Consider the following 27,787-nt stretch of genomic DNA (forward strand, 5'->3'; position numbering starts at 1 on the left):
CATTTCCTCCATGCATGCTGCCTCTTCCTTCAACACTGTGCTTAGGACTCACTACCTCCTGAAAGGCCTACCTAACTCTCTCTCCTCTGCTTCCCCTTGCACGCGCACGTGTGTATATGTGTGTGTGTGTTCTCGCCCCCAGCAAGGAACTCTCCCCACATACCTAGCTACTAGCCAAGTCCAAATTTCTCATCGTGTATTCTAAGACATTGGAATCACATGGGGATGTCTGTTAAATACCAATTCCTGGGCCCCACTTCAGGCCTATTTAATCTGACTGTATGGGAGTGAAAGGAGGGTCCATCCCACATTCACTCTTTTGAGGCTGACGTGGTTCATAGCTTGAGAAGGGGTTTGGACCTGCTCTGGCCTTGGTAGTGCTGGGGCTCGGGACCGTGGGTCTCTCTGGGGCTCATGGTCTCACCTCCTGATCTCCAACGTCAGCAGTCCATAGTTGTTGGTGATTCGATACTTGCCGGCAGGAAAGAGGCGGGGGTCAATTCTCATGTCATTTTTGTACCTGTGGAGACACACTGGCGTGTTGGAGGCAATGTGGTTCTGAGCGGGAGGGATCCCGAGCCTCTTGGGCCTCCAACCTCAGTTTTGTGCTGCTTATTCATCTCTGTGACTCAGGGCAGCTCTAAACCTCAGTTTTTCTCATCTGTGAAATGGGAATAATAATTGTGCTGACCTTGTAGGGTTGTTGTGATGATTAAATGGGATAAGATATGTAAAGTTTGAAGGCTGTGGATGCTCAAGTGTTTATTCCCTTATGGAGGGCAGAGAAGAGGGAGCCATAATTAGGGGTATCTGCCCCTTCCCTTACCAGGGGAATCCCCAAGGACCAGGCTCCAGCTTTTCCTTCCTCTCTGAAGGGGTACCAAGGAAAGTTCTCCATCCCTTCCTTTTTGCCAACCCCCCAGGACAACAGTTCTTAATCTCAGTTCTTGTTAAAGTCACCAGTTCAGTTCAGTTCAGTTCAGTCACTCAGTCGTGTCCGACTCTTTGTGACTCCAAGGACCACAGCACACCAGGCCTCCCTGTCCATCACCAACTCCTGGAGTTTACCCAAACTCATGTCCATTGAGTCAGTGATGCTATCCAACCATCTCATTTAAAAATTTCCATGCTGAGAGTCTGAATGTAAGCCTTTGAGAATTTGTATCAGCATCTGCTCCTTGCAGGGACTTCCCTGGTGGTCCAGTGGTTAAGAATCCGCCTTCCAATGCAGGGGATGTGGGTTTGATCCCTGGTTGGGAACTAAGATCCCTCATGCCACAGGACAGTGAAGCCCTTACACTGCAACTAGAGAAAAGCTGCAACTATGAACCAGTGCAGCCAAACATGAACTAAATAAATACTAAAACATAAACTTCTCATTGTTCTCCACCAGCCATTCTCCTCTTATTCTAAAGTAGATCTAACATGTTTCCTAGTCTCTGCTTCTGCTGGGTGTGACCACGTGACTAAACTAAGTCTTGTCAACAGAAATAAGTCCAAGTGTCACGTGGCTGCTTCTGACGACACTCTCTGCCCGGTTTCACATCATCTTTCCTTCCAATCTTGAGGCAAGAATACAACCATAAATACGGCTTCCATCTTGAACCAGGAAGACCCGAGGTCTCCAGCTGTGCATGGGGACAGGCCTGAATCCCTATGCTGAGGGATGGAGTTGCCATGCAGCCCCTCCTCATCTACATCAGATATTTACATGAAGGGGGAAAAAAAATCTATCTTCTGTAAGTCATTAAAAAAACTCCATGCCCAGGCTTTAGCCCAGATCTGTGAAATCAGAATTTCTGGGCGTAGAATCTGGGCATCAGTTATTTTGAAACTTGCCAGGTGATTCCCAACCATGGCCTCACCCCACTGTACCCCGGATACTTCCTTTTGTTTTCTGTGAAGTCTTGTTCCCTCTGCTGCAAGCCCTGGACAGCCAGGTGGCCTTGCCTCTGCCCACAGCCCACTGGGGTATGTTCTGGAGGTCTGATGAGTGAATGTCTGTGAAAGTTAGGAGGCCTTGGTTCCTGACACTGTTTGCTGTGTGACTTGAGGCAAATCACTCCCCCTCTCTGGGCCTCTGTGTCCATGAGGACTTTGGGTGCAGAGTCAGCCCCAGAGGTGTGTGTGTGAGCATGCTCAGTCACTTCATTCATGTCCGACTCTTTGCGACCCTACGGGCTGTAGCCCGCCAGGCTCTGTCCATGAGATTCTCCAGGCAAGAATACTGGAGTAGGTTGCTATGCCCTCCTCCAGGGGAATCTTGCCAACCCAGGGATTGAACCCGGGTCTCCTGTGTTGCAGAAGGATTCTTTACCATCTGAGCCACCAGGGAAGTCCAAGAATACTGGAGTGGGTAGCCTATCACTTCTCCAGGGCATCTTCCCGACCCAGGAATTGAACTGGTGTCTCCTGCATTGCAGGCAGATTCTTTACCAGCTGAGCTACCCTGGAAGCTCAGCCCCAGTGGTGGTTGAGGTCAAAGAGGAGGACTTGGCCAAAAGAGGGCGCCCCAGCCTCAGCATATCACCTTCCTTGGACCTGCCCACCTCCCATGCCCTGTTTGTCTCCATGGCGACCAAACAGTGCTGTGTCCACACCCCACCTCACAGCCGTCAGGCCGTGCCCTCTTCTGAAAGGAGCCCAGTTAAGTCTTCTGTGGGGAGGGTGGTGCCTAATCTGGATGCCCAATCTTTCCACCTCTCCCAGGCCTGGGGGGCCAAGGTCAGCCCCCCCATCCCCCAGCTGTCAGGAACATTCCAGACACCTCAGCCTAGGCCAGCCTCTGCCTTTCCCAGAAAAAGCAGCAGCTGCAGCTCTGGGCATGACCTGGACAGCCCGGGACCTCAGCTCTCATCTTGCCCCCCTCTGGGCCTCAGTCTCCTGCCTGTTCCTCAGGCCCTTGAAGGCTTGGCTGTGTGGATGAAGCTGAACGGCAGCCCATCATAAAACAGCACTCAATGAGACAACTGAGGCAGGCGCCCAACCCAGAGCCTGGCTCAGGGAGGCCTACATAAGAGTGAGATTTTTTATTATTTATCTAAGTTTATTTTCCCTTACATATTCTGGTGGGTCTTTTTCCTCCCCCCACCCCCAACCTCTTTTATAAATTAAAGAAATTTTTTGATTGCGTGGTTTGTGGGATCTTAGTTCCCTGACCAGAGATCCTGCGCTCTTGGCAGTGAGAGAACTGAGTCCTAACTACTGGACCACCAGGGAATTTGCCATATTTTGGAGTTCACTTTACTTTTGCAGGTGGCTTGACCTGGGAGAGTGATTTTGATATTCATGAACTGTGGCCAGGACCCACTTCTGCAGAGTAAACACAGCCAGCCTGGACCTTGTCTGACGTGACCTCTTGTTGCCCCTGCATTCAGGAAGTGCTCAATAACTGCGAATGAATGGACTCTCCTGACAAGCCTGGGGAGCCAGGATCATCCTGCTGACTCGGGCTGGGTCTCTACCAGAGCCTGGGGGAAGCTCTGGAGGCCAATCCGGGATGAGCTGGCCCTGTCAGAAGTGCCTGTTGATAGGAAACCTGATCCCCAAAGCCTGGAGCCCCTGGGGCCCCCTGAGTCCCTCTGGTTGGAGGTGGGCCTGGCTTGGGCCTCCAACACTTGCAAGGAATGCTCAGCTCCTTGTTGTGGCAACCTTGCTGGCAGGGGTGGAAACAAGCCTCCCTCCCCAGAGGCTCCCATGGAAAGCCTTAGATGTGAGCCTCGGTGCCAGGGCGGGGCAGGACTTGGCTGGCAGGCTGACCACCGCTTAGCCCAGGTCTTCCTACTGACAGCCTTGGTCCCCACAGAATTTGAATGAATGCCATCTGGCAGTGACCAGCAATGCCACTTCTCTGAGGACATTTTTCTTGATCGCTCCTGGCCTAAGTTCTTCCCCTTTCTTTCACTTCAGAGGCACGATAGATGCTTTAAAGAAAAACGAAACCCAAAAACAACTGTAATGATCTCTTTTCTACTCTCTTGGCCAGTAGAGCTCTGGGCTGGAAGGCAAGAAGACCTGACTTTGAATTCAGGCTCACACTAGCTGTGTGACTTAAACAAGTCACACTACCTCTCTGAGCCTCGATATCCTCACCTGTGAAATGGGGATGTAGTCCTAACCTCATGAATGGCCCAGAGACTCAAGTGAGAGGAAAGTGCTGGGTCAGTGTAGGGGAGGCTCAAGTGTGAGATGCTGCTCTTTCCTTGGTGACCTCAGTTATTTGTGTGCTTATCTTCTCTCTCCTACCGAGACCCTGGTCTGTTCAGCCTTGAGATTGGGCTTATATGTCACCTCCTCTGAGAAGCCTTCCTGGATTCCCCAGGGGGAGGCAGCTACTGCCCTTCTTCACCTCCACTCTTATCTCAAATACCGCCCTTGGACATATTTCTCATTGTGTTGACATTTCTTTTCTGGGTTGAAAGTTCCTTGAGGTGAGATTGTGTCTGGGTCATTTCTATGCCTCATTGCCTGAGTGAGGGCCAGGGACAGATTATGCTCCTGGTAAATATTTGTTGAAATCGTTTCCTTGTCTCCCAGCATGCCTGACAATGGGCCTTAGACGCTGGGGAGCTCAGGATAGACTGAGCTCAGCTGTGTGAATGACACATTTCCCTCTGGGGTGGAGAGAAACCCCAGATGCTGCCAATGCCCACCTCCCCAGGTCCTTTCAGAAGACTCCTGCCTCCGCTCCCCTCTGCCAGCAAGGCCTCAACTCCATGTTCTTTTATGAGTACATTCCCAGGAATGGTACCTCCTGCTTTCCCAGCAGCTTTCAAGTTCTGAGGGCTTCCACATTGTTGTGGCCTTAAATCCTCAACACACGCAAGCTGGACAGGAGATCTTCAACCCATTTCACAGACCAGGAAACTGAGGCAGGACCAGAGAGGTTGAACCATAGCTGAGACCACACACAGAGTTAGCAGAGACAGCAAGCTGGGCCTGGGCTCCTTCTCACTGAGAGCCCCCACCCTCCCTGCCTCCTCTCCTGCCCCGACCCTGGACCTGCCTCTGCCATCTTCCTGCAACCCTGGAGACGCCCAGCTCGGGGCAGCTGCCTTCTCAAGCCACCAGAATCATATTTTCACAAGTGCTGGCTCCCCAGGTGGCCCAGACATCTAGCCCCAGGCTGGCTGGGAGGCAGCTAAGAATAACCTCTCCAGAGCTTCCCCAGCAGCTGCTGCTCTGTCTGGGGGTGGGCAGAGTTCAGGGCTGTGGGTCCATGGCTTTTCTAAGGCAGCAGGAACTTGTGGGGAAGGGACCAGGCCCCTGGCGGGGAGGTGTTGAGTAAGGAAGTCACATTCAAGGGATCCCTGAGGTCCGGAGCCTGGAGGCCGGGCGAGGATCCCTTCTCTCCTGCCCTGGGGGCTTACCAGGTGACCTGGGGTGGAGGTGAACCCTGGACGGTACAGGTCAGCAGGACCGTGGTGTGCTCCCAGACCGCGTGCGAGCGCAGAGGGATCCAGAACCAGGGCCCACGGCCGGAACACAGCTCCCGCAGCTCCTTGGCCTCCCGGACCTTCTCCTCTGTCTGGAGGAAGGAAGGGCCTGTGAGTCCCAGGAGCCAGAGCAACGCCTCCCCCATCTTTGCTGTTACCTTCCCCCTGACGCCCAGGCTGGACTCTCCTCGCCAGTGGCTGACAGGCAGCATGGCACAGAGGGCAGGGCGTGGGGCTTTGGGACCTGACCTGGAATCAAGGCCAAACTCTGCCACTTACTGGCTATGAGACCAACCATAGGCCAGGCCTCTGTTTCCTCATCTGTAAAATGGGGATGATAATCATATTGCCCCACCCTCCTTTGGGATTGTAGGGAGGATGACTTAAGTCTCTACATGAAAAACATGAGCAGTGATAACACCCGTGTAAGTATTATAGCTGTTCCTGTCCTGCCCAGGGATGGGGCATGGAGGTGGCTTCAGATCCCTGACACTTCCCGAGTGTCTTCTGTGTCTGAGGAACTGGGAAAGTGGTTTTATAAGCGTGTTCTCAGTTATTTCCCACGTCGACACTCAGTATTGGACCAAATATGTCCATTTTACAGATGAGAAAACTGAGGCTCGGTTAGAATCATAGTTTTGCCTAAGGTCATGCAGCTAGAAGGTGGGGGCCCTGAGAGGTCCAGCTTTTCTGGAGAAGGGGGTAGGGTGAGGGGGGCAGCGTGAGAAGGGCTGCGGGTCCCAGGGCCCCGGAAGCCCCCGCCCACCCCTCTCACCCGCCGTCTCAGCGCCTTCCGGTCTCGTCTCTGGCGCAGCAGCCACTGGGTCCGGAGGAAGGCGATCTCTGTCCTCTCCCACTCGTTGCCAAAGCCCACCCGCTTCTGCCCCCGCTCCTCCAGCTCCACGGTGCTGGTCTGGCGCCTCAGCTGGGCCTCCCTGCGGTGACAGAGGCCATCAGAGGCGGGGAACCGTGGGTGGGGCTGTGGGGGCGCGTCCTGGCCCTGCCTCTCCTATGCCCGGCCTTGCCGGCCACGCTTGAAGCTTCTTGAGGACAAGGGCAACTCTAATCCTTTCTTGCCTCCAAAATCCCCTGAATGGGCCTGGGTTTTAGAAGGTGGAGAAGGGAATGGAAACCCACTCCAATATTCTTGCTTGGAGAATTCCATGGACAGAGGAGAATTCCTGGTGGGTTACAGTCCACGGGGTCACAAAGAATTGGACACGACTGAATGACTCACACTTAATATTATCGATACAGTTCACAAGGGTGTTTCACAAGCCATGGTTCCTCTTGTTTTCACTAGAGCCAAGCCGACATCCTTAGTCTCCCCGTTTGACCGGGTAGAGATTTGCTTTACAGGCTGAGTGACCTGCTCTGGGCCGGCCAGGAGCAGGACACAGGCCTAAGGATGCTCCCAAGCTTGGAGGCCCTCCTATCTCAGGGTGTTCGACATGTGGGCTGGTTTACTTGCCTCCCCTCTCTGTCCCTAGACTCCTTCCCTGAGAGCCGGGTGGTGAAGCGTGGACCCCCACCCTCTCCCCTAGGGATGGTCCCTCACTACCGCCTGTGGACCCATCAGAGGGTGGTGCCGTGGGCTTTGCCATCAGTCAGCCCTGGGCTTAAACCTCTGACTAGTCACCCGTTCTAGGTGTGTAATTTCGGGCACGTTTTTTAAAGCTGAGTGTGGGAGCCCAGTAGGGGGGAAGGGGACTGGACAAGATGAACTCTTCCTAGCCCAGGGCTCTCTGGAAAGGTCACTCGACTTACCACGTTGTCTCTGAGGAGGCTGTCAGAGCCAAGGCTGCTGCGAGGGCGTAGTCTGCAGCGCTGAACTGATACTCTTCCTCGCTGCCCCGGGGAAAAGAGAGTTCATGGCTCCTGCAGATTTGGCTGGGGGTCTGGCTGGGGGCTCCACCTACCCACCTCAGGGTACTAGCAGGCACAGCTGTGCCACCTTCTCAAACCGTGGTCTCAGAACAGGGCCATGCCTCCTCTCTTAGCCTGGGGGCTCCACGAAGCAGAGCTGTGCTTCCCATCTCAGGCTGGGCTCTCCAAAAAGAAGGGTCATTCCTGCCCTTCCAACAGGAACCTCCCAAGGTCAGGGCTATGCCTCCCCCCTCAGACTGGAGTGTGCAGAGGTCAGGCTGTGCCTCCCTGCTCAGACTGGGGGTCCTGGGGGCAGGGCAGTGGCTGGGGTGCCCTGATGCCCCACCTGCTGCGGAAGGTCCGTCTCCGCGTCGAGGAGTCCATCTGCAGGCTGTGCTGCCGCTCCTCCTTCTGCTCCTCCTCCCGGCGGTGCTCCCGCCGGTGCACTTGCACGGCCTGGGGGGGCCGGGGCTCCCCCACACCTCCCGGGCTGTGAGGCAGAGTCATGGCTGCGAGAGTGACAACCTGCAGAGCCGAGGTGCACGGTTACTCCACCAGGTGTCCACCCGCCCCTTCCCCGTGGGGCCCGCCAGCATCTCTCCGGAGGTCTGCTGGTTGGGGGGGTGGTCTCTCTCTGGTGGGCAGGCAGGCGATCTCAAGACCCAATGGGGGGGACCCACGCCTGCCCAGGTGACAGAGGCAGGCTTCAAGCTCTCAGCCTGGCTCACCCACCACCCCATGAGCCGCCCCCCATTGAGGAGCAGGCCCTGGCTTCCACTGCACTCTGTCCTTGCCCCTCCACGTGGCCTGACCAAGGCCTTCCCTTCTCCGGCCTCAGCTTCCCACACGTGAGGGACTGAGCGCCGTGACATCCAGGGCAAGGAGAAGTGGGCAGGAGAGTAGGGGCCCCAAGCTAGCTGGCTCTGAGTTCTTGCAGTACATTCTTTCCCGGATCTGGGGTACAATGTTACCCCCAGGCCTCTGAGGGCCCTCTGATGCTGAAGCCTTAGGGTGCGTCTTGGTGGAACCCCTGGAATTGGCATCTGCGCTCCTCCAGGTGGGAATTTGGGACAGGCCTCTTACCTGGAAAGGTCCTCGCCAGGTTTGGCCCTGATGTAGACCCTGGGCACGAAGGAGGAGACAGAAGAGCAGACCCGCGCTTAGCCTTCTCCTGTCTGCTTCTATGAGGGCAGGCTCTGTCCTGTCCCTGCCTCTCCTTCGGGGCCTGCTGGCCAAGCTAGAGTGAGTGAGTGTGTGTGTGTGTGTGTGTGTGTGTGTGTGTGTGTGTTCAGAACACACCTGTGGGGGGCCATGTCCCTAAGTTCATGATGGGGGAGGTGGGCGCACTGGCCCCATCAGAGATCCTTGACCCGGAAAGGCCTATTCTGGGGTGTCAGAGGGCTCAGGCTGCTAAGGGTCAGTCTTAGTGGAAGTTTATTTCTTCTGGTTCCTTAAAGTTTGCTCCCTTTGGGCATCCAGAAAAGAACACCCAGGAGAGCCTGGGTCACTGCAGAGTGTTAGCTGGGATCTAGGACTGTCTGTGAAGCTTCCTGCAATGACCTCGCTGAACTCAATGGGACGTCATCCTTTGGGCTTCCTATCCAGCACCCCCACACCCCCAAGGAAGAGGCTGCCTGCACCCAGAAAATGACTGGCCTGCTCTTTCTTCTCCTTCCTCCTCTCGGCCCAGAAGAGAGCTGCTGGGTACCAGCGAGGGAGGCCCTGGCTCGCCTGGGACACGGCCCTGGCCCCAGCAGCGGAGGGTTAACGTTCCCTGGCGTCAGCTGCTGGCTGCTTTCCCCGGATGCTCTGTTCCTGACGAGCGCAGCGGGGCGGGCCTGGCGCTCATCCTGGACCTCCTGGGCCGCCCGCAACCAGACCCCTGGCTTTAGGGATGAGCCATCGGTTCTTTTTAAAGCGCTGACTGAGGCTTGGGATTAGGTCGTGAGCAGATTGCAGCTTTCCAACGCTCTCTCTCCAGAAGGCGGTGTGTGCCTGCTTGGGGAGGGGTCAGCGATGCGTGGTGGATCAGGAGGGGACCTCGGCCCCCACTGCCCTCCTCTGAGGGTGCAAAGCCTCCTGGGGTCCTGCCTTGTGGCCTTCCCCACCCACTCCATTTTCTCCACCTTCCTCCCAAGCCTCAGTCTGCCCACTGCCCTGTCTGTAACGCCCCCACCCCCGGCCATCTCCCCAGCTCTCTGACAGCATCTCCCAGTGAGAGGGGTCAAGGAGGTCTCTCCATTTCCTCAGGACGGGAGGGGAAGCATATGAGCCAGAGAGACTCTGAGTCCTGACGGCAGAAAGCTGGGTCCTGCGGGCGGGAGTGGAGACACAGCCTACCCAGGGGGTCTGGGCAAGTGGGGATGTGCTCTTAACGTTCCCCACCAGTTTCCGAGGCAGGAGTGCTGGCCCGGGTTTGGTGCCAGTGAGTCCAGGCTGGATGAGCGCCCTCCCAGCCCCGCGACGTGGGCCCCGCGGCCTCGCTCTCATCCCCTGCCCGCTGGGCGGGCCAAGCAGGGCTCCGCCAGGACAGCTCTAGGTTGGCCGGACCTGCCAGCCCACCCGGGTCCCTGCTGATCCCTGATGGCTGCAGGAAAGCCTCCACTTCCCAGGGCATCCCCAAGGGATCTGGGAGGGTTGTACTGCAGCTTTCATATCACAGAAGGCTCAGCTCGGAAGACCCAGGGCCACGCAAAACAGTGAGGCAGGGCAGGGATTTTTTATCTAGAATCCCCTCTCATTTCCATGGCTGAGCACAAGTCTGCTTCTTCCTTCCCGATCTCACAGGATCCTTTTCACACACACACACACACACACACACACACACCCCTACCCCACTTCCGAATGGAAAGCTGAGGGTCTCACTATCTGGAGGTCTCTCTCCGCTCCCCCGATCTCTGGAGGTGACCCACAGAAGCAGCTGTGCCCACTCTGGTGGCTCTGGGGAGACGATTCCAGAGGATGAGAGGGTCCTTGGTTTCTTCTTGCCCCGGACTCAGCGGGGACGGGGAGAAGAATGTGATCCTGGAGCTTGCACGGGCCTTAAATATAGCAGTGTGATGACAATGGATGAGAACTATGGGGGGGAGGAGAGGGGGAGGGGCCGTTCCCTGGGTCCAGCATTGCCGGGCGGCGACAGGTGGAGCTGTCCCCACACCCCCCACCCACCTCCCGCAGACAGATCCTCCCTGGGTGCCATCCCTTCCCCAACCCTCGCCCCCTGCTGCAGTGGAAAGAAGCTCATAGCTCAGGCCTGATCCATATGGAAAATGGATCAGGGACAGCTTTCTCAGCTGCTGAGAGTTCTACTCTGAATTCCTCCCCCGGCTGCACCCAGTGACAGGTGCTTTGGGGAAGACACGCAGCTTCTCAGATCTGATTCCCCTTCTGAAAGTGGAGACAGCGAGGCTGGGCCCCCAGTCATCAGGAAGACATGATGTGTGGCTGGAAAAATGAGTCTTTAGTGCTCATGGGTTATCACTGCTAAAATAGAAGTGGGTTTCTTCTCATCTATACCCCCGCTCCCCACGCAGCAGCTACTGACCAGCCCTGCTGGCCTATGGTGAGGTGTGTGTGAGGGTGTGTGTTTGCGTGAGGGTATGTGTGTGTGTATGTGTGTGTATGTGAGGGTGTGCAGGTGTGTGTGAGAGTGTATGTGAGGGTGTGTGGGGTGTGTGTGTGATGGTGTGTGGGGGGTGCGGGGATGTGTGTGAGAGTGTGTGGGCTGGGTGTGAGGGCATGAGGTGTGTGTGGAATGTGTGTATGTGGGCTGTATGTGAGGGCATGAGGTGTGTGTGGAATGTGTGTGAGTTTGTGGGGTGTGTGTGAGGGGATGAGGTAAGTGTGGAATGTGTGTGAATGTGTGGGCTGTGTGTGAGGGGATGAGGTGTGTGTGGAATCTGTGTGAGAGTGTGGGGTGTGTGTGAAGGTATGAGGGTGTGTGTGAGAGTGTGTGGGCTGTGTGTGAGGGCATGAGATGTGTGTGGAATGTGTGTGAGTGTGTGGGATGAATGTGAGGGTATGAGGTACGTCTGGAATGTGTGTAAGAGTGTGTGGGGTGTGTCTGAGGGCATGAGGTATGTGTGGAATGTGTGTATGATTGTGTATGGGCTGTGTGTGAGGGGATGAGGGTGTGTGTGTGAGAGTGTGTGGGGTGTGTGTGAGGCGATGAGGTGTGTGTGGAATGTGTGTATGATTGTGTATGGGCTGTGTGTGAGGGGATGAGGTGTGTGTGGAATGTGTGAGAGGGTGGGCTGAGTGTGAGGGTGTGAGGTGTGCGATGGTGTGTATGGGGTGGGGTGAGGGTGTGGGGTAGTGTGGGGGACGTGGTACAAGCAGCAGAGGAGAGCAAGTCATTTCCTCCTTCACCGTCCAAATTTCCCAGGCTTCCGGAGAGGCCACAGGGGAGGTTTCTTCTGGACCTCTGTTCCTCCTCCCCGTCTCAATCCTCTCCCCTCACGGACATTCATACCAGGCCTGCAGGGCGCTGGGGATGTAGAGGGGAGAGATAAGATGCTGGACTCTAGGATATGTCTCATCTAGATGGGGACACAGGCAGTTACGATAGGGGGTGATCAGGAGGGGGCTCCTGAGCCAGGCTCAGGGGATGAGCAGGTTTGCGGAAGGTGGTGCTGGCTCCACTCCAGAGACACAGCTCCCCTCCTGGCCTCTTTCTTCCTGGGGCCTCACGGGCCCAGCAACACTGAGCCTGTCTTTCTTCCTAGGCCCTGGGGACTCCTCAGGGGGGGCAGAGAGAGAGAGAGAGAGAGAGACAGACAGACAGACAGAATATACAAGCGAGAGCTTCAGCCAAAATCTCAATCTCCTAAAAGGGAACCCATATGTTTCTCACAGGAATGTAAATTGGTGCAGTCCCTATGGAAAACAGTATGAAAGTTTCTCAAAAAAATTAAATAGAACTACTATATGATCCAGCTATTCCACTCCTGGCTACATATTTTATATATGAAAAGATTAATTAAAAAATATGTATGCACCTCAATGTTCATAGCAGCATTATTTACAGTTGCCAAGATATGGGAGCAACCTAAGTGTCCAATGAAAGATGAATGGATAAAGAATATGTGGTAAGTATAAACAATGGAATAACAAAGAATGACGTTTTTCCATATGGAGCAACATGGATGGACTTGGAGGATGTTATGCTAAGTGAAATAAGTCAGAAAGAGACAGACAAATACTGTATGATCAGTTCAGTTCAGTTCAGTCACGCAGTTGTGTCCGACTCATTGCGACCCCATGGACTGCAGCAAGCCCAGGCTTCCCTGTCCATCACCAGCTCCTGAAGTTTGCTCAAATTCATGTCTATCAAGTCGGTGATGCCATCCAACTATCTCATCCTCTGTTGTCCTCTTCTCCTCCCGCCTTCAACCTTTCCCAGCATCAGGGTCTTTTCTAATGAGCCAGTTCTTGGCATCAGATGGCCAAAGTTTTGGAGCTTCAGCGTCAGCATCAGTCCTTCCAATCATCCTTTCTGGGCTGCTTCTTTATGTGCAAATTGTATGCAAGCTCTGAGACAACAGGGAATTACCTGCCTGTCTCGTTCACTGTATCCCCAGCCCCAAGAACAGTGCTGGCATACAACTGGGTCTTTGATATGCTTGTTAAAAATGAATGAATGAGAACCTGTCTTGAAGAATGTTTATGAGATTCAAATCAGGTTAAAATGCAAGAAATTGTTGTCGTTTAATAGCTAAGTTGTGTCTGACTCTTTGTGGCCCCATGGATTGTGGCCTGCCAGGCTCCTCTGTCCATGGGATTTCCCAGGCAATAATACTGGAGTGGATTTCCTTCTCCAGAGGGTCTTCCAGACCCAGGGATTGAACTTGTATCTCTTGCTCTGCAAGCGGATTCTTTACCTCTGAAGCACTGGGGAAACCCTTGCCCTCTGGGAAGTTCTAACCCATGAGTAGTACTCCTTAAATATTTCATTCTTTCTCCCCTTCCTTTTCCTTTTCATTGCCTTCTTTGGATTTATGAATATTAAGGATTCTCATCGGAACCCTATTTTTTTGGTAAATTAATTTATTCGTTTTAACTGGAGGCTAATTACTTTACAATATTGTAATGGTTTTTGCCATATATTCACATGAATCAGCCATGGGTGTACATGTGTCCCCCGTCCTGAACCCCTCTCCCACCTCCTATTTTACCCACCGACCACCATGAACTGCCCCAAGGGTTTCTGAGACAGCAACCGAACTGTCTTCGGCTGATGGTTCCCCTTGGTGGCCAAGGGGAGAACTGTCTGGTCCAGAGCCTTCTCCCGGCGCCTCCTTTCTCATGCTTCCGTCTCCCTTCCCTGCTCTGTTGCTCTCACACTTAAGTTCCTTCCGGTTACAGTTCCGTCTCTCACTAACAGGTCAAAACGCATCTTCCTCATGCCCCTTCCTCATTAGAGTGGGAAGGAAAACCGGCTCAAGCAACTGAAGGGCCGAGTGGGGGTGCGGGTGGGAGGGTAGGGGACGGGGCTGGGGTCTCAGAGCTGTGTCGCTCTGTCCAGGCTGACACCAGACTGGGGAGGGGACAGAGGGAGCCAGCCTTGCCCTGTGGGACCCTGGAGGGGCCCTCATCCCCCATGGCCCTGTTCTCTCGGTGGAAACTCAGGCAAACCCCGCGCGTTCCTCGGCCGGGGGTTTGGGAGGGCGGGAGTCTTCAGATATCTCAGATTGAAATACCACCCCCCCTACTTTCAGCTCCCCACCCCCATCCAGGGGGTTAGATGGGGGCGGCTCTAGGGGGATATTTGAGACCAATGAATAGGAAGGCTATTGATATAATAGCATGGGTTCTTCCACTTGCCTAAGAGGAATCACTAAAGGACTTTATTAAAAGCCTGATTCCCTAGGAGCTGTGGATCCAGCAGGTCTGGGCTGGGGCTGAGGAAGATGTATTTTTTGTAAGCTTCTCAAGGGCTTTTCTTGGTGAGGCCAGTTTAGGAAACCTCACCTAAACCCTCTGAGCCACATTTTCCTCCTTTGCAGAATATCAGTGATGCCGCCTATCACGGCAGGTTAATGGAAGAAGGAGCCATCAAGAGCAGGAACTTCCCAACAGCGAGGCTGAGGCCCGCCTCCTCTTACTACTCCTTGACTGGCTCTGCTGGACTCTTATTCATTTGCTCTTGGGCTGGGCTCTGTGTGACTTGGAGGCTGGTGACACCAGACTCACCTTTCTCTGGACTGGGTGGGGCCAGGCTGCAGTGTGGTCAAGGTCTAGGACACTCAGGAATGCCAACGCCCCAGCCTGGCTCCGGAGCCTCGGACATTCTGCCCCCTAGCTCGTTCCAGCTGTTTCTGTAGCCTGAGTTTCCTGCCTGGCAGGCCGGAGACCTGAGAGGGGGTGAAGCCTAGCGGATGCAGGGCCAGGCTGAGGAGGGTCACAGGACTCAGAGACTCATGGACTGTAGGAACAACAGTTACCCCAGGGAGCTTAGAGAGCTCTGTGGCCTTGTGAACTGGAAGAGATGTTTACAGCTTTTAATTAAAAAGTCTCTGACACCCTGACCCACTCACCTGGTGAGAAGAGTCCAGCTGGTAAGTTGGTTTTCATGACTAAACCAGGCGAGACAGTCCACCTTTGGCCAAGTTCACCCCGAGTGACAGGAAGCAGGCTTGTTTGCAGTGTGGGGGCAGAGAGCAATCATTAGGGCCAATGTAGCAGCTGCCGGGAGCAGAATGGGCCAGCCCACCCTCCACCAGGGAGATACTGGGTCTAGGCCAGTGACCCTGAAGAGATGTTAAATATTAATTACAGATAAGGACCGTGCTGCCTGGCGCTGTGTAGCAGGGAGGCGAGGGGTGAGGGAGAGGAGGGGAGACGTGCTGGGTACAGTGAAGGGAGGGCATTGCCCACCCAGAAAGGGTCTCACCAGGGCAGCTGCACTTTGACCCTGTTGCTCAGCTATGTTCAGACAGGGCTTTGGGATGTTCAGAGGGGGATGGGGGCTCTGGCCCCTCAGGGTCCCCACTGGGGCCCTCCCTTCCTTATGTCCCTGGAGTCTCATCCGGCACGAATCCAAACTGCTGTGGGAAGTTCCTTCTCTTGATGAAGACAAAACATACTAGAGTTGGGGGACTTCCCTGGGGGTCCAGTGGCTAAGACTTCCCCATTCAATGCAGGGGGTGTGGGTTCAATCCCTGTCCAGGGAGCTCAGATCCCACATGCCTCGCTGCCAAAACACCAAAACATAAAACCAAAGCAATATTATAACAAATTCAATAAAGAATTTAAAATAATGGTCTGCATACAATTTTTTTTTTTTTTAGAGAAAGCACTAATTTTAAACTCTGTGTTGTGGCCTTAGCGGGGGCACAGTGGGGGAGCCCCCTTCTTCTCCTTGGGCCTCTGTTTCCTCATCACAAGGATCACAGGAGATGCAGTGATACAAAGGATGTGACTGCATGCTGAAAGCTCAGATGAGAACCTGCTTTTACGGAGGAGCAGAGGCAGGGGCAGAACGGTGGGGTAGCCCTGCCCTGCCTCTGGGGGTGGGGGCTGCTGGGGAGACAGGTCCTCTGAGAAGGCTGCTGCCACCCCCAAAATAGCTTCCACCTAAGAGCTCAAGGAGGAGGTTCCATGTGTCTCTGGGACCCTGTTTCCTGCAGTCCCTTCCCTGACCTCCTCCTAGGCAGTCCAGACCCTCTGGCTTGGCCTGGAACAATTCTGAGGAAATCAAGAAAATCTGAGAAAATGCCTGATCCAAAATCAACCTGAATTGGGGGTAAAAAAAAAAAAAAAATCACAATAGGAGACAGCTACTAGTTTATTGGGCATGGCCCATGTGCCAGGCACTTTAAATCACTTTACAGACATGATTTAATCTCAGCCTCACCACAACCCCATGCGGTAGGTGTGACTATCCGCATTATACAGATGAGGAAACTGAGATTTCAAACAGTGATTCATTTGCTTGTAGTCACATGGTTGGGAGGTATTAAGGCTGGAATTCGAACCCAGGTGGGCTGAACCCAAGGCTGAGTTTCCAAAGTTGTGAAGTAAGTTCAGTTTGTAGTTGTGTCTCCTTCAGACACCCCGTGGCCCCATGTTCCTTTCAAACCCCGCTCCCAGGATAGGGTCTGAAACTCCTGCCGACAGAGAGGGTTTCTGTCTTCTCCCTCCCTGCTGGACCTGCATTTCACTTGGTGTCCAGCCTCCAGTAGAGGATGGAAGTTGAAACAGTGCAGTCTCAGGCGGTAGCCCTGGTTGGGGCTGAGCCGCACCCGGCCCTGGAGTATTGCCATCTCACAGGTTGTTCTGGTTCTGCCCAGTCTGCTAGGAGGCGTCCCTTTTCAGGCTCCTTTTTTCCTTCTTTGGGGAGTCGTAGAGGAGGCAGAGACCTCAGTCTGCTGAACCAGATTATGAAACTGGCTAGGAAAGGAGTGAAGAGGGGTAGGCCCCAGGAGAATTCTGTATCCGGTGCGTTAGGAGCCGGGGCCCTGGATCTCTGGGAGGTCTCCTCGCATCGACCCCCTCTCTCTGACTGTGTCCTGCCCTGCAGAGCTCGGCGTGCTCAAGCTCGTTTGCACATGGTATGCCTCTGAAACTCTGGCTGGAGCTCTTCTCACGTCTGTTTTACTCCAAAGGGATCTCAGCCGAGGCGAGGGTCCAGCCTCCTCCTCTGCGGGTTCCTCAAGGGCACCCACCCGGGGCCGGGCTGCAGAGGGCGCAGCGTCCCTGGGTGCGGGAGGGACGGCCAAGGATGTGAGCGGAGGGCTGGTGGGGACAGGAGGAAGCCCCAGGCCTGCCCTGCTCTCCGCTCAGGACTCCCACTGCACAGTCAGGGCCAGGCCTCGGAACAGCGAGTCCAGCTCCGTGGACGACTCCAGGTCTGGGGCCTGAAGGCCTGGGCTCTCGGCCTCCGTCTTGGACGCCGGCTCCTCGTCACTGGGACACACGAGGGACTCCAGCAGGCCCCAGGGACTCGGACCCTCGTCCATGGGGGAACATGGGAGGGATGGAGTCTGCAAAGGGAGGGCCCCGGGGTGGCCCTCGATCTGGACAGAGGAAAGGAGGGGCAGCTGGCCCTTTAGGGAGCTTCGTGTTCCTGGCCCCCTGTGGCCGATGGAATCAGAGTCAGAGTCTGAGTCTGTGTGAACCCCTAGATGCTGGTGGAAGGATTTTGCTTCTTGGGGGTCCTCCATGGCCAAGGGGGTCACCTCCTGTAGCGAAAGGCCACCTGGGCTGCAGCTGCCAGCTGGCGCCTCTTTCTGGAGCTGCCCCTTAGTTCCGAGGTGTTTGGGACCAGAGCGTGTCACAGGTGGGGAGTCTCTCCCAGACCCTTCCCCGCACATCCCGTAGGAAGGAGGCCAGCTGTCCGGAGTGGCCTGCGGGGTGTAGGAAGGAAGCCGGGCCTCTGAGACAGCCTGTGGGGTGTAGGAAGAGGGTCTACCTTCCAGGGTTACCTGAGGTGCGTAGGACGGGGGCCTGCCCTCAGGAGCAGCCTGGGGGGCATAGGACGGCGTGGGGAGTCCCTGGTGAGGTGGTCCTCCGGAGGGCCGGAGGACAGGGAGGTCTGGTTGCCCGAGGTAGGCAATCTCAGGCAGGCCATGCCGCGGTGGGGGTCCCGGGGTCTCCGTGGGGTCGGAGAACTTGACTTCGGAGTACTGGACAGGCTGGGCCAGACCGCCAGAGCTGCTGAGGTCGAAGATGGGGATCAGGGTGTGCTCCTGGATGAACCGCAGAGGCTGGAAGGACAGGATATGCTGGACATCCTAGGCAGGAAGAACAGCACGCCCATTAGAGTGCCTTCTCAGCTCCCCCCCCCCCCCCAGCCCCAAGGATGCTGCGGGCACTGCAGTCCTCCCCCGGGGTGGGAGCGAGGGCACGGGTAGACTGTCTGAGTACTTTTCCAAGATCCATAAGCCCTGCCTCCTCTCCCAGGGATTCCTCTAAGTGCTGGGGCCTCTGTGAAGGAACAGGGCTCCGGCCCCGTTAGCTGAGGCCCACTTCCAGAATCTGGCTTGGCCAGGGAGAGCGGTGAGTCAGGCTGTGATTTCCCCAGGAGGTGGGTATTCTGGAAGGAGTTGGCTCAGATTTGGGGTGACCTTGGGTGAGGCTCCCCAGGTGGTGCTTCAACTGCTCTTCAGCTCCCAAAGGGTCTCATGGAGGGAGAAAGGAGGGGAAGGGTGGGGGAAAGCGGAGGCCAGGAGAGTTTACAGGAAATGGCTCAGATGGGCTTTGACTTGGAGGGGCCGATGGGCCAACTCCTCCAGCCCCAGACTATCCAGGCTCTGCAGCAGGCAGAGATGCCCCAGACTCGGGCTGCTGATATGACATGTGTGGTTTGTTAAGGCTTAATTTAGAAAAATTAGTTGCCAAGACTTGAAACATGGGAGAGTTCACATTGCCATCTGAAATTCTGACTTCTGAAAAAAATGCAAAGATGTGGCCACCCTGGGCCCGTGACCCCAGGTGGCAGAGCCTGCCTGGGCTGCCCATTCAGATAGGGCGTGTGCCCCCTTGAAAACCACATGGCTTTTCTGTTCCATGCCTTCTCTTTCCGAGCCTCTAGCTCTCGTTGGTCCACCCCGGGGCTGCCAGCCATGTCTCTAGGTTGGCGGGAGAAGCGAGAGAGCCAGGGGTCCCTGGGCCCATGCCCTCCCCAGGGCCCCTGCTCACCAGGGAGCTGGGAGGTGGAGGTGGCTTGGTGATGTATCTGTAGCTCAGGTAGCAGAGCCCTGCGACCAGGAAGCCCATGGAGAACAGGAAGGCGCTGGAGAAGGAGTAGGTCCACGTCCGATCTGGGTCAACAAGAGGCAAAGCAGGAAGGCTGAGGCTGTCAGTGTGGGTGCTGGCAACTCGGGCCTCGTCGCCCAACCCCACCTCTCAGGTCAGGCTTGGGAAGCCCTCTTCTACCCCCAAGACTTACGGGGCCAGGGCAAGGGCATAAATGGAGGGCCACACACCATACGTCTAAATATTTAGAATTTATAAATTGTGTTTTTACATTGTTAAGTTAAATATGTTCTGTGCTCCCTTCTTGACAAATATACTTTTCATAACAACCTGGAAGGCTTGAAGCTTGCTTCTTGGACACCTCGGGGTGCAGAGTAGAAAGACAGAAGTGCAGGGGGAAGTTCCTGCAAGCACACCTTGGCTCCAACCCACACTGTCAGGGGCATCATGCACAAGGATATGGGCTCATGGTCAAGTTCATCCATGGCCCCTACACTACCCATCCTTTGGCCACCCTTTGGAGCGAGGGCTTGCCCTCTGGAAAAAAGACCCAAGGAGGAGACCTGCCGAGACTGGACACAGGCTCCGGCCATTGATACAGGGGGTTTGGGGCTCACAGATTCCACGGGGATCTGCCCACTTGGACCTAAGCACCCTTCATCTTGTGGGGAGGGCCATGACCAGCGCAGGGCTGGAGCAGGACCTTACAAGGGCCCCTCTTGTCTGGGTCTAAGGGAAGCCCTGCCTTCCTGGCGGGGGCTTGGGAAAGAGGCAAAGGGAGGGGAGATGGACCATGAGGGGGGCCCGACTTGCCCACGTCTCAGTCAAGGTCTGAGCCATGTATTGGGAAGACCTCACTCACTCAGGAGCCTGGGAGGCATCACCCCTTCTAAAGTAGAAGGAGAGGACAGGTAAGGGCTTTAGTGCTGAGCCTCCTCCCTATAGTCCTGTATCTTTGGGATGGGTGCCTGCAGCCAGTTCTTGGCATGACACACTTCCTGTCACCAGCCGAGGCGGGACTGGAAAGTAGCTTGGTAAAGAAGAGGTAGCTGGGGTTTTTGTTAAAACTGGGATTTGGGACTTCCCTGGTGGTATAGGGTTGAGAAGCCATCTCCAATACGGGGAATGCTGGTTTGATCCCTGGTTGGAAAACTCAGCTTCCACATGCTGCCGGGCAACTAGACCACTGTGCCGCAATTAAAGAAAACCCGTGCACTGCAACAAGGACACAGCAGAGCCAAAACAAACCAACAGAAAGCTGATGATTTGGATTACCCAGCGGTCTTGACTTTCCAAGTCACCCTCCTTTGGTTCCTGGCCCCTGTGTGGCTTCAGCTTGGGTGATTATCAGTTGCCAGTGACCTTGGCAATGACTGTGAACCCTGGGAATTGCTGGAGACTTTACTTCCAGGCCTCTCCTCTCTTCTTCCCAAGTCCCTGTGGCTTGGGCCTCTCTGGGTAGCTTCCCACTTGAGTGATACCCTGTCCCCTGTCCCGTGATACTCCCATCACTCTACTGGGGAGAGGACAGGAGCCACATGTTTCTACACGACATGCCTAACGTGACGGGAAAACTGCAGTTTCCTGTCCCAGGACAGGGGCTTGGAACATTTCTGCCATCTCACTCCTGGGGAAGTAGGAAGACATGACAGAAACAGCACTGGAAAGTGGGGTATTAGAGGTCTGGTCCAGTCACTGATGTGTTCTTCTGCATGACCCTCTCTGGTCTAAGATTTATTGTTAATAATAACAGTAGCCAGCAATGACTGAACTCTTAATATATGTCAAGCACTGTGTAGAGTGCTCTACCAATGTTATCCTACCGAACAGATGGCTATGTATGCTCCTCCTTACAAATAATGAAGCTGAGTCTCAGAGAGGTTAAGTGACTTGTGTGCCTAGGTCAACCAACTACTCAGTGGCAGAGCCAGGGTTGACATGTGTAACTCTAAAGTTCATCCTCACAGCCAAGACACAATGATACCTTTGTTTTCTTGTCTGTTAAATTAGGATATGGGGTAAGCCTAGCCCTAGACCCCTTTCCAGCATCAGGATGCTGGCATGATGGCCCAAGACATTCAGAGCTGTAGATAAAGGAGGGGTCCTGGGCTCTGGGGTAAGACAGACTCCTGGATACAGGGTCAAGGGCAGGACATTTCATCCTGAAATAGAAGTAAGAGGAATAAATGTGCAGTAGAGGGGACTGGTTCTAAACGAAATTGCAGAGTGATGATTAGAGCCCAGTCTTCAAAATCAGGTGAACCTAATTAGGTTCACCGATCAGCTGTGTGATCATGGGCAAGTTGCTTAAGTTCTCAGAGCCAGAGTTCCTCCTCTGTAAAATGGGGATGAGGTTACCCAACTTGCCGGATTGTTGTAAGGATTCAATGGGATAATATATGTAAAGCATTTCCCACAGTGTTTGGCACTAGAGTACGTACTTAATAAATGGTAGGACTTCTTATTAATATTCTTGATTATAAAGGATAAGGCACCTTCTATATATCACCAAGAAATGGTCACTAAAAAGTATGATTCATATAAAAGCAGCTACAGTCTTAGAAAAAAATGATATCATGAGTTAGATCATGTAGGATATGGGTGGAGCAGAAGGATATGGGTGGAGTGGTCTGCAAGTTGTCAATAAGCAAGGGGACAAGGCAAGCTGAGAATGGAGGAGATTTATCCAGTAGGGCCGAGGAGAGGGTCACAAATCATATATACGCTCCTAGCTCACTGCCTGTGACGTTGGTTTCTTTTCTCTAGTTCTTCCACTGCCAAGTTCTATTCCGGTCTTCGTTTGGCCCTTTCCCCAGGAAGGGCACGCCCCGTTCAAGTGGCTGGTGCTGGCTGGTCCACCACGCATATTTTCCCATGAAAACTAAAGTACTGGGACTCGAGTAGAGAAGTCAGTCTCTTACGGGCTCTTGGAGAAACCGTTGAGCTGAATTTCTGAACAAAGCTGAGGACCAGAACCTAACTGATGATGATTCTACCAAGCTGCAGTTATACCCTTGGGTCCAGCCTCTAAATTGCCTGACCTCTGTTCATCAGAACAGAAATCACCTACTGACATCATTAATCTAAAATGAAGACTAGGGTGGAAGCTGTTTTCCAAATCCATCCAAATCAATGCTATCACTTTCATCCTCTAAACTAACAGCATTACATTTCTATCTCTATGAAAATAAACACAAGTAAAAATATCATGATGCTTACAATCAGAGTTGAGTTTCAATGTGCTAGAGGAAAGGAACATGGGACACCACCTCCTTGAGCCAGTGACTCAAAACGATTTCTATAGAAGCATAGTGATGAGAGTGTCTTCCCTGGAATTGAGCCTCGTTCTGTCTATCACCACCGATGCAATTTTGGGCAAGTTACTTAACCACTCTGTACCTCAGTTTTCTCAGCGGAACCAAGATGCTTCATAGATAGCTCATGAGAATTGTGTTTTGTCGTGTCTGGTCCCTAGCTGGTACTGCAGAAATGTTATTATAATCACTTATTTTTATTTGACCCGGGAAGGTATTGAGGGATCTTTTTATCTTTTCTGCCCTCCCATCAGTAGATTATTTCCCAGGATGTCTCACTTGAGTTAATATCAAGTTGAATTTGCTTTGCCAGGATACACATGCAGTTTGCCAGAGAGAGGAAATTCAGACATAGGCTGGAGATTAAACATTTGCTATGATAACCCACCAGCTAACTCATTTATGGATAAACAAAGATTGACTTTAATAATACACTGGTAATCCTTCTGTGTGTGTGTGTGTGTGTGTTTGGAGCACTTTCAAGCCTCACCTGGGTAATTAGGAAGAAAGCACAGAGTCAAGGTTTGAATTCAGCAGTCCCACCTCCCTCTGGTTTCAGCTGAACTTACCTGGCAGCGTTTTCACTTGGCATACATAGGGAGCGCTCTCCTTGAACAATTTCGGAATACAAATAATGATGGTCCCAAGGAACTCCGTGTCAGGGGTCAGGCCGACAAACTCAAATTCTCTCTTATTCCCTTCAAGGTCCTGAATTTGACAGAGAACACAGAGCAACACCTCTTATACACCAACCTCCATAAGGAGCCTGCTTACAACTCTGCCAGGGTCATTGCACTTAGTAAAATGATGAGACCAGCTGCCCAAACCATACACTGGCAGGTCAGTCTGCAGTGCTCCATTCCCAGTCCTCTAACTTCTGGTTTCTCCCTAAAGTTGCAGCTCTCCCTAAAGCTGCAAGCTCAGTGTACTTTCACTTGGAACAGTGCCTGGGATTTAGTATGCACTCTATAAATACTAGTTGCTGTTATATTACCCCCATCAGGGTGGCACCACCACAATCACTGTCACCAACAACATCACCATCATGACCACCATCACCACCACCACCACCATCACCACAATTACTGTCACCAACATCACCATCATGACCACCATGACCACCACCATCATCACCACAATCACTGTCACCAACACCATCACCATCATGACCACCATGACCACCACCATCATCACCATAATCACTGTCACCACCACCATCACCATCATGACCACCACCACTGCCACCATCACTGTCACCAACATCACCATCATGACCACCATCACCACCCCAGTCACTGTCACCAATACCATCACCATCATGACCACCACCACTGCCACCATCACCACAATCACTGTCACCAACATCACCATCATGACCACCATCACCACCACCATCACCACAATCACTGTCACCACCACCACCACCACCACCACAATCACCACCACCTCTCCATTCTTCCTTCTATTCTCCTTTTCCTCCTTTTTAAAATAAAATAACAAAAGCCCTTTGAATATCTGTCAATCTCTTACCTCCTCATTGCTTCTGTCTTGACTGGACCTCAATGTATTTGCCCTGGACTCTTGCAGTGGCCTCCTTACTAGTCCTCAGTCTCTGGTTTCGTCCCTGTCCACCTCTAGATTTAACCTTGTGTCACAGCGATCTCTCTAAACAATTAATATAATTGCAAAGCTCCTTTATTCAAAATCCTTTGATGGTCTAGGTCATATTACAGAGTGAAAAACCCTGGTCCCTGCCCACCTTGTTCACTCATCTCTCTTTACAGCTCACCTAATTAGTACTTTAGCCTCTGGTGATGTTGAATGCCTGGCACTCCTGCAGACACTTTGCTTCGGAAGCAAGCCCTTGCATTTTGTGTCTGCCCATCCTTCTGTTGGAGCTGCTTTTCAGTTCTTACCCACTTGTATGTCTCAAAACTCTCTGACCTTGAACTCCTTCCTTGGCTGTCTCATTCCATCATTCTGGCTCTTTTCCTCCCTCTCTAATTGTTCTTTTACTGGTTTCAGCCCTTCAGTGTTATTTTTCTGAAAGTTTCACTATTCATCTATTTTTTTCCCTCTTCTTCCACGTATTTTCTTGTTGATTTTTGTCTCAATCTGTGGCTCCTGTGATCACCAACGTGTGGATAACCCCCAAAGTGATCTCAGTAAGATCTATGGAATTCCTGGGGCACATGGGCTGCTCCTTCCTGAACATCAGTCTGCGGGCTTCTCTAACCTCACATGTCTAAACATCCCGATCTCCTTTCTCTCGGTTCTGTCCCATCCCCAGCCCCAAACTGGCAACTGTATTTGATTCCCTAGTTCAGTTCAGTTCACTTGCTCAGTCATGACTGACTCTTTGAGACTCCACGGACTGCAGCATGCCAGGCCTCCCTGTCCGTCACCAACTCCTGGAGCTTACTCAAACTCACATCCATTGAGTCGGTGATGCCATCCAACCATCTCATCCTCTGTCGTCCCCTTCTCCTGTCTTCAATCTGTTAATAATGTCTTTCTTATTCTAATATCCAAAGCACAAACCTTAAAGCCATTTTTTGACAAATGCTGTCTCATATTCTTTGTATATAATTGCCCTGAAATAATACATAAACTTTTCTTTAAAGGTCTAGGACCTATGTTCTTGGCAGTTTAAAGGCTAAGAATTTTCTTCTTTGGTTCTTTGCCTTTCAGCTATGCCTTCCCTTTTCCAGACACTTGGAGGCCAAGGTTTAGGGTTATTTATTGATTTTCTTTTGAAGGGGGTGAAGAAGTGCATGTGTGGATTTAACAACTTATTATTTTTTGGAACTCTTAAGATTGAAATGATCATGTGACACAATTCCAGTAGCATTTTCAAGGTCCCAAGAGTCCTTCTTTCCCCAGTATTTTACTGCCTCCATCCTGGTTCAGGCCCTTTCCATTTCCAGTTTGTACCATTGCAATAGCCCTCTGACTTCCCACCCTGATCATGCTTTCATTTCTATGTTTGATCTTTCTTCTTTCTCAGTAATTTACAGCTTCTATTGGACCAATCTCCCCCAAAATAACAACTATAAATTCTGGTTAAAATAAAAATTACTTTTAGGTATTGCAAAGTACATAAAGCAGGCAGAAACTGGAGAAAGAAGGAAGGGAGTGGCACCAAATAAATTTTTCTCCCTCTTTAGTATCTTTTGGCCTGAGGACAGACCCCCATTTATACCATGTGTGGTGGGTAACAGATAGACAAAAACCTTGTGATCTTACTGGTTTGAACAAACAGAAGACAGAATTCAGGGCAATCATTAAAGTTAGAAAGTGAGGAGAGAAACAACAGATAGGAGAAGTTCCTAGAGAGGGAAGCCTAAACTCTATGTATAAACTTTGTCCAAATTCTTGGCTGATACCTAAGGTATGCACTAATGGAGTAGACTCCAAGCAGTCCAGGTAAGATTTCAACTGAACATTACATAACTGAAATTTTGGAGCTTGAGGTTCAGCCAAATTAAGTGCCTAGAAAGACAAACAAAAATCAATATTCTTTGGAGGAACATAAGAACCCAGTCCTTTCAACATATCATTCACAATGTCTGGGATGCTTTCCAAAATTTTTAGGCATACAGAAAAGAAAAAAGTATAATCCATACTCAGGAGAAAAGACAGTTAATTATGACTTACCCCAAGATAACCAAAATGCTTGAATTAGCAGACAATGATTTTAAAGTCAGTTAAGTTGCTCAGTCGTGTCCGCTCTTTGCAACCCCCATGGACTGCAGCACGCCAGGCCTCCGTGTCCATCACCAACTCCAGAAGCTGGCTCAAATTCATGTCCATCAAAGTCGGTGGTGCCTCCAACCATCTCATACCGGTCGTCCCCTTCTCCTGCCTTCAATCTTTCCCAGAATCAGGGTCTTTCTTAATGAATTAGTTCTTCACATCAGGTGGCCAAAGTATTGGAGTTTCAGTTTCACATCAGTCCTTCTAAAGAATATTCAGGACTGATTTCCTTTAGGATTGACTGGTTTGGTCTTGCAGTCCAAGGGACTCTCGAGTCTTCTCCAATACCACAGTTCAAAAACATCAATTTGTTGCCTCTCAGTCTTCTTTATGGTCCTACTCTCACATCCATACATGACTACTGGAAAAACCATAGCTTTAACTAGATGGACCTTTGTCAGCAAAGTAATGTCTTTGCTTTTTAATATGCTGTCTAGGTTGGTCATAGCTTTTCTTCCAAGGAGCAAGGGTCTTTTAATTTTATGGCACCATCTGCAGTGATTTTGGAGCCCAAGAAAATAAATAAAGTCTGTCACTGTTTCCATTGTTTCCCCATCTATTTGCCTTGAAGTGATGGGCCTGGATGCCATAATCTTATTTTTTTGAATGTTGAGTTTTAAGCCAGCCTTTTCACTCTTCTCTTTCACTTTCATTAAGAGGCTCTTTAGTTCTTCTCCACTTTCTGCCATAAAGATGCTGTCATCTGCATATCTGAGGTTATTGATATTTCTCCTGACAATCTTGATTCCAGCTTGTGTTTCATCCAGCCCATTGTTTCTCATGATGTACTCTGTAACAAGTTAAATAAGCAGGGTGACAATATACATCCGTGATGTACTCCTTTCCCAATTTGGAACCAGTCTGTTGTTCCATGCCTGGTTCTAACTGTTACTCTTTGATCTGCACGCAGATTTCTCAGGAGGCAGGTAAGGTGGTCTGGTATTCCCACCTCTTTAAAAATTTTCCAGTTTGTTTTGATTCACACAGTCAAAGGCTTTGGTGTAGTCAATAAAACAGAAGTAGAATGTTTTTCTGGAATTCTCTAGCTTTTTCCATGATCCAAAATTGGCAATTTGACAATTTGGTTGGCAATTTGATTGCTAGTTCCTCTGCCTTTTCTAAATCCAGTCTGAACATCTGGAAGTTATTGGTTCATGTACTGTTGAAGCCTAGCTTGCAGAATTTTGAGCGTTATTTTGCTAGCATGTGAAATGAGTGCACTTGTGTGGTAGTTTGAGCATTATTTGACATTGTCTTTCTTTGGAATTGGAATGAAAACTGCCCTTTTCCAGTCCTGTGACCACTGCTGAGTTTTCCAAATTTGCTGGCATATTGAGTGCAGCACATTAATAGCATCCTCTTTCAGGCTTTGAAATAGTTCAGCTGGAATTCCATCACCTCCATTAGCTTTGTTCGTAGAGTTGCTTCCTAAGGCCCACTTGGCTTCCTGTTCCAGGATGTCTGGCCCTAGGTGAGTGATCACACCATGCTGTTTATCTGGGTCATTAAGATCTTTTTTGTATAGTTCTTCTGTGTATTCTTGTCCCCTCTTCTTAATATCTTCTGCTTCTACTTAGGTCCATACCTTTTCTGTCCTTTATTGTGCCCTTCTTTGGATGAAATGTTCCCTTGGCATCTTTATTTTTTTTTAAGAGATCTCTAGTTTTTCCCATTTTATTGTTTTCCTCTCTTTCTTTGCACTGATTACTTAGGGAGGTT

At 51.9% G+C, this 27,787-nt stretch overlaps 2 protein-coding genes across 6 annotated transcripts in view; both read right to left on the minus strand.

The window, feature by feature from the left end:
• Positions 1-10,297, minus strand: part of MYOM3 (myomesin 3) — a 52,958-nt gene extending 42,661 nt beyond the window's left edge. For 2 of the 5 annotated variants that reach the window (XM_065930064.1, XM_065930059.1), the window contains exons 1-6: positions 10,135-10,297; positions 7,648-7,826; positions 7,203-7,283; positions 6,211-6,370; positions 5,370-5,527; positions 425-520 (exon numbers count right to left, since the gene is read on the minus strand). In XM_065930064.1, the coding sequence (XP_065786136.1) occupies positions 425-520; positions 5,370-5,527; positions 6,211-6,370; positions 7,203-7,283; positions 7,648-7,808 (656 nt within the window). In that variant the 5' untranslated portion in view covers positions 7,809-7,826; positions 10,135-10,297. Of the gene's footprint in view, positions 1-424; positions 521-5,369; positions 5,528-6,210; positions 6,371-7,202; positions 7,284-7,647; positions 7,827-8,384; positions 8,424-8,957; positions 9,345-10,134 lie in introns of those variants that run through there. The other 3 variants (XM_065930062.1, XM_065930060.1, XM_065930063.1) reach the window with 3 other exon arrangements.
• Positions 10,298-16,117: 5,820 nt separating this feature from the next.
• The window catches only part of IL22RA1 (interleukin 22 receptor subunit alpha 1), a 28,337-nt gene continuing 16,667 nt past the window's right edge, over positions 16,118-27,787 (minus strand). Inside the window, exons 5-7 of the mRNA XM_065927525.1 lie at positions 22,882-23,020; positions 18,942-19,063; positions 16,118-18,034 (exon numbers count right to left, since the gene is read on the minus strand). Coding sequence (XP_065783597.1) covers positions 17,081-18,034; positions 18,942-19,063; positions 22,882-23,020 — 1,215 coding nt within the window. The 3' untranslated portion in view covers positions 16,118-17,080. The remainder of the gene's footprint in view (positions 18,035-18,941; positions 19,064-22,881; positions 23,021-27,787) is intronic.

This window comes from Muntiacus reevesi, chromosome 3 (assembly GCF_963930625.1).
Source record: "Muntiacus reevesi chromosome 3, mMunRee1.1, whole genome shotgun sequence".
NCBI classification, from domain to species: domain Eukaryota; kingdom Metazoa; phylum Chordata; class Mammalia; order Artiodactyla; family Cervidae; genus Muntiacus; species Muntiacus reevesi.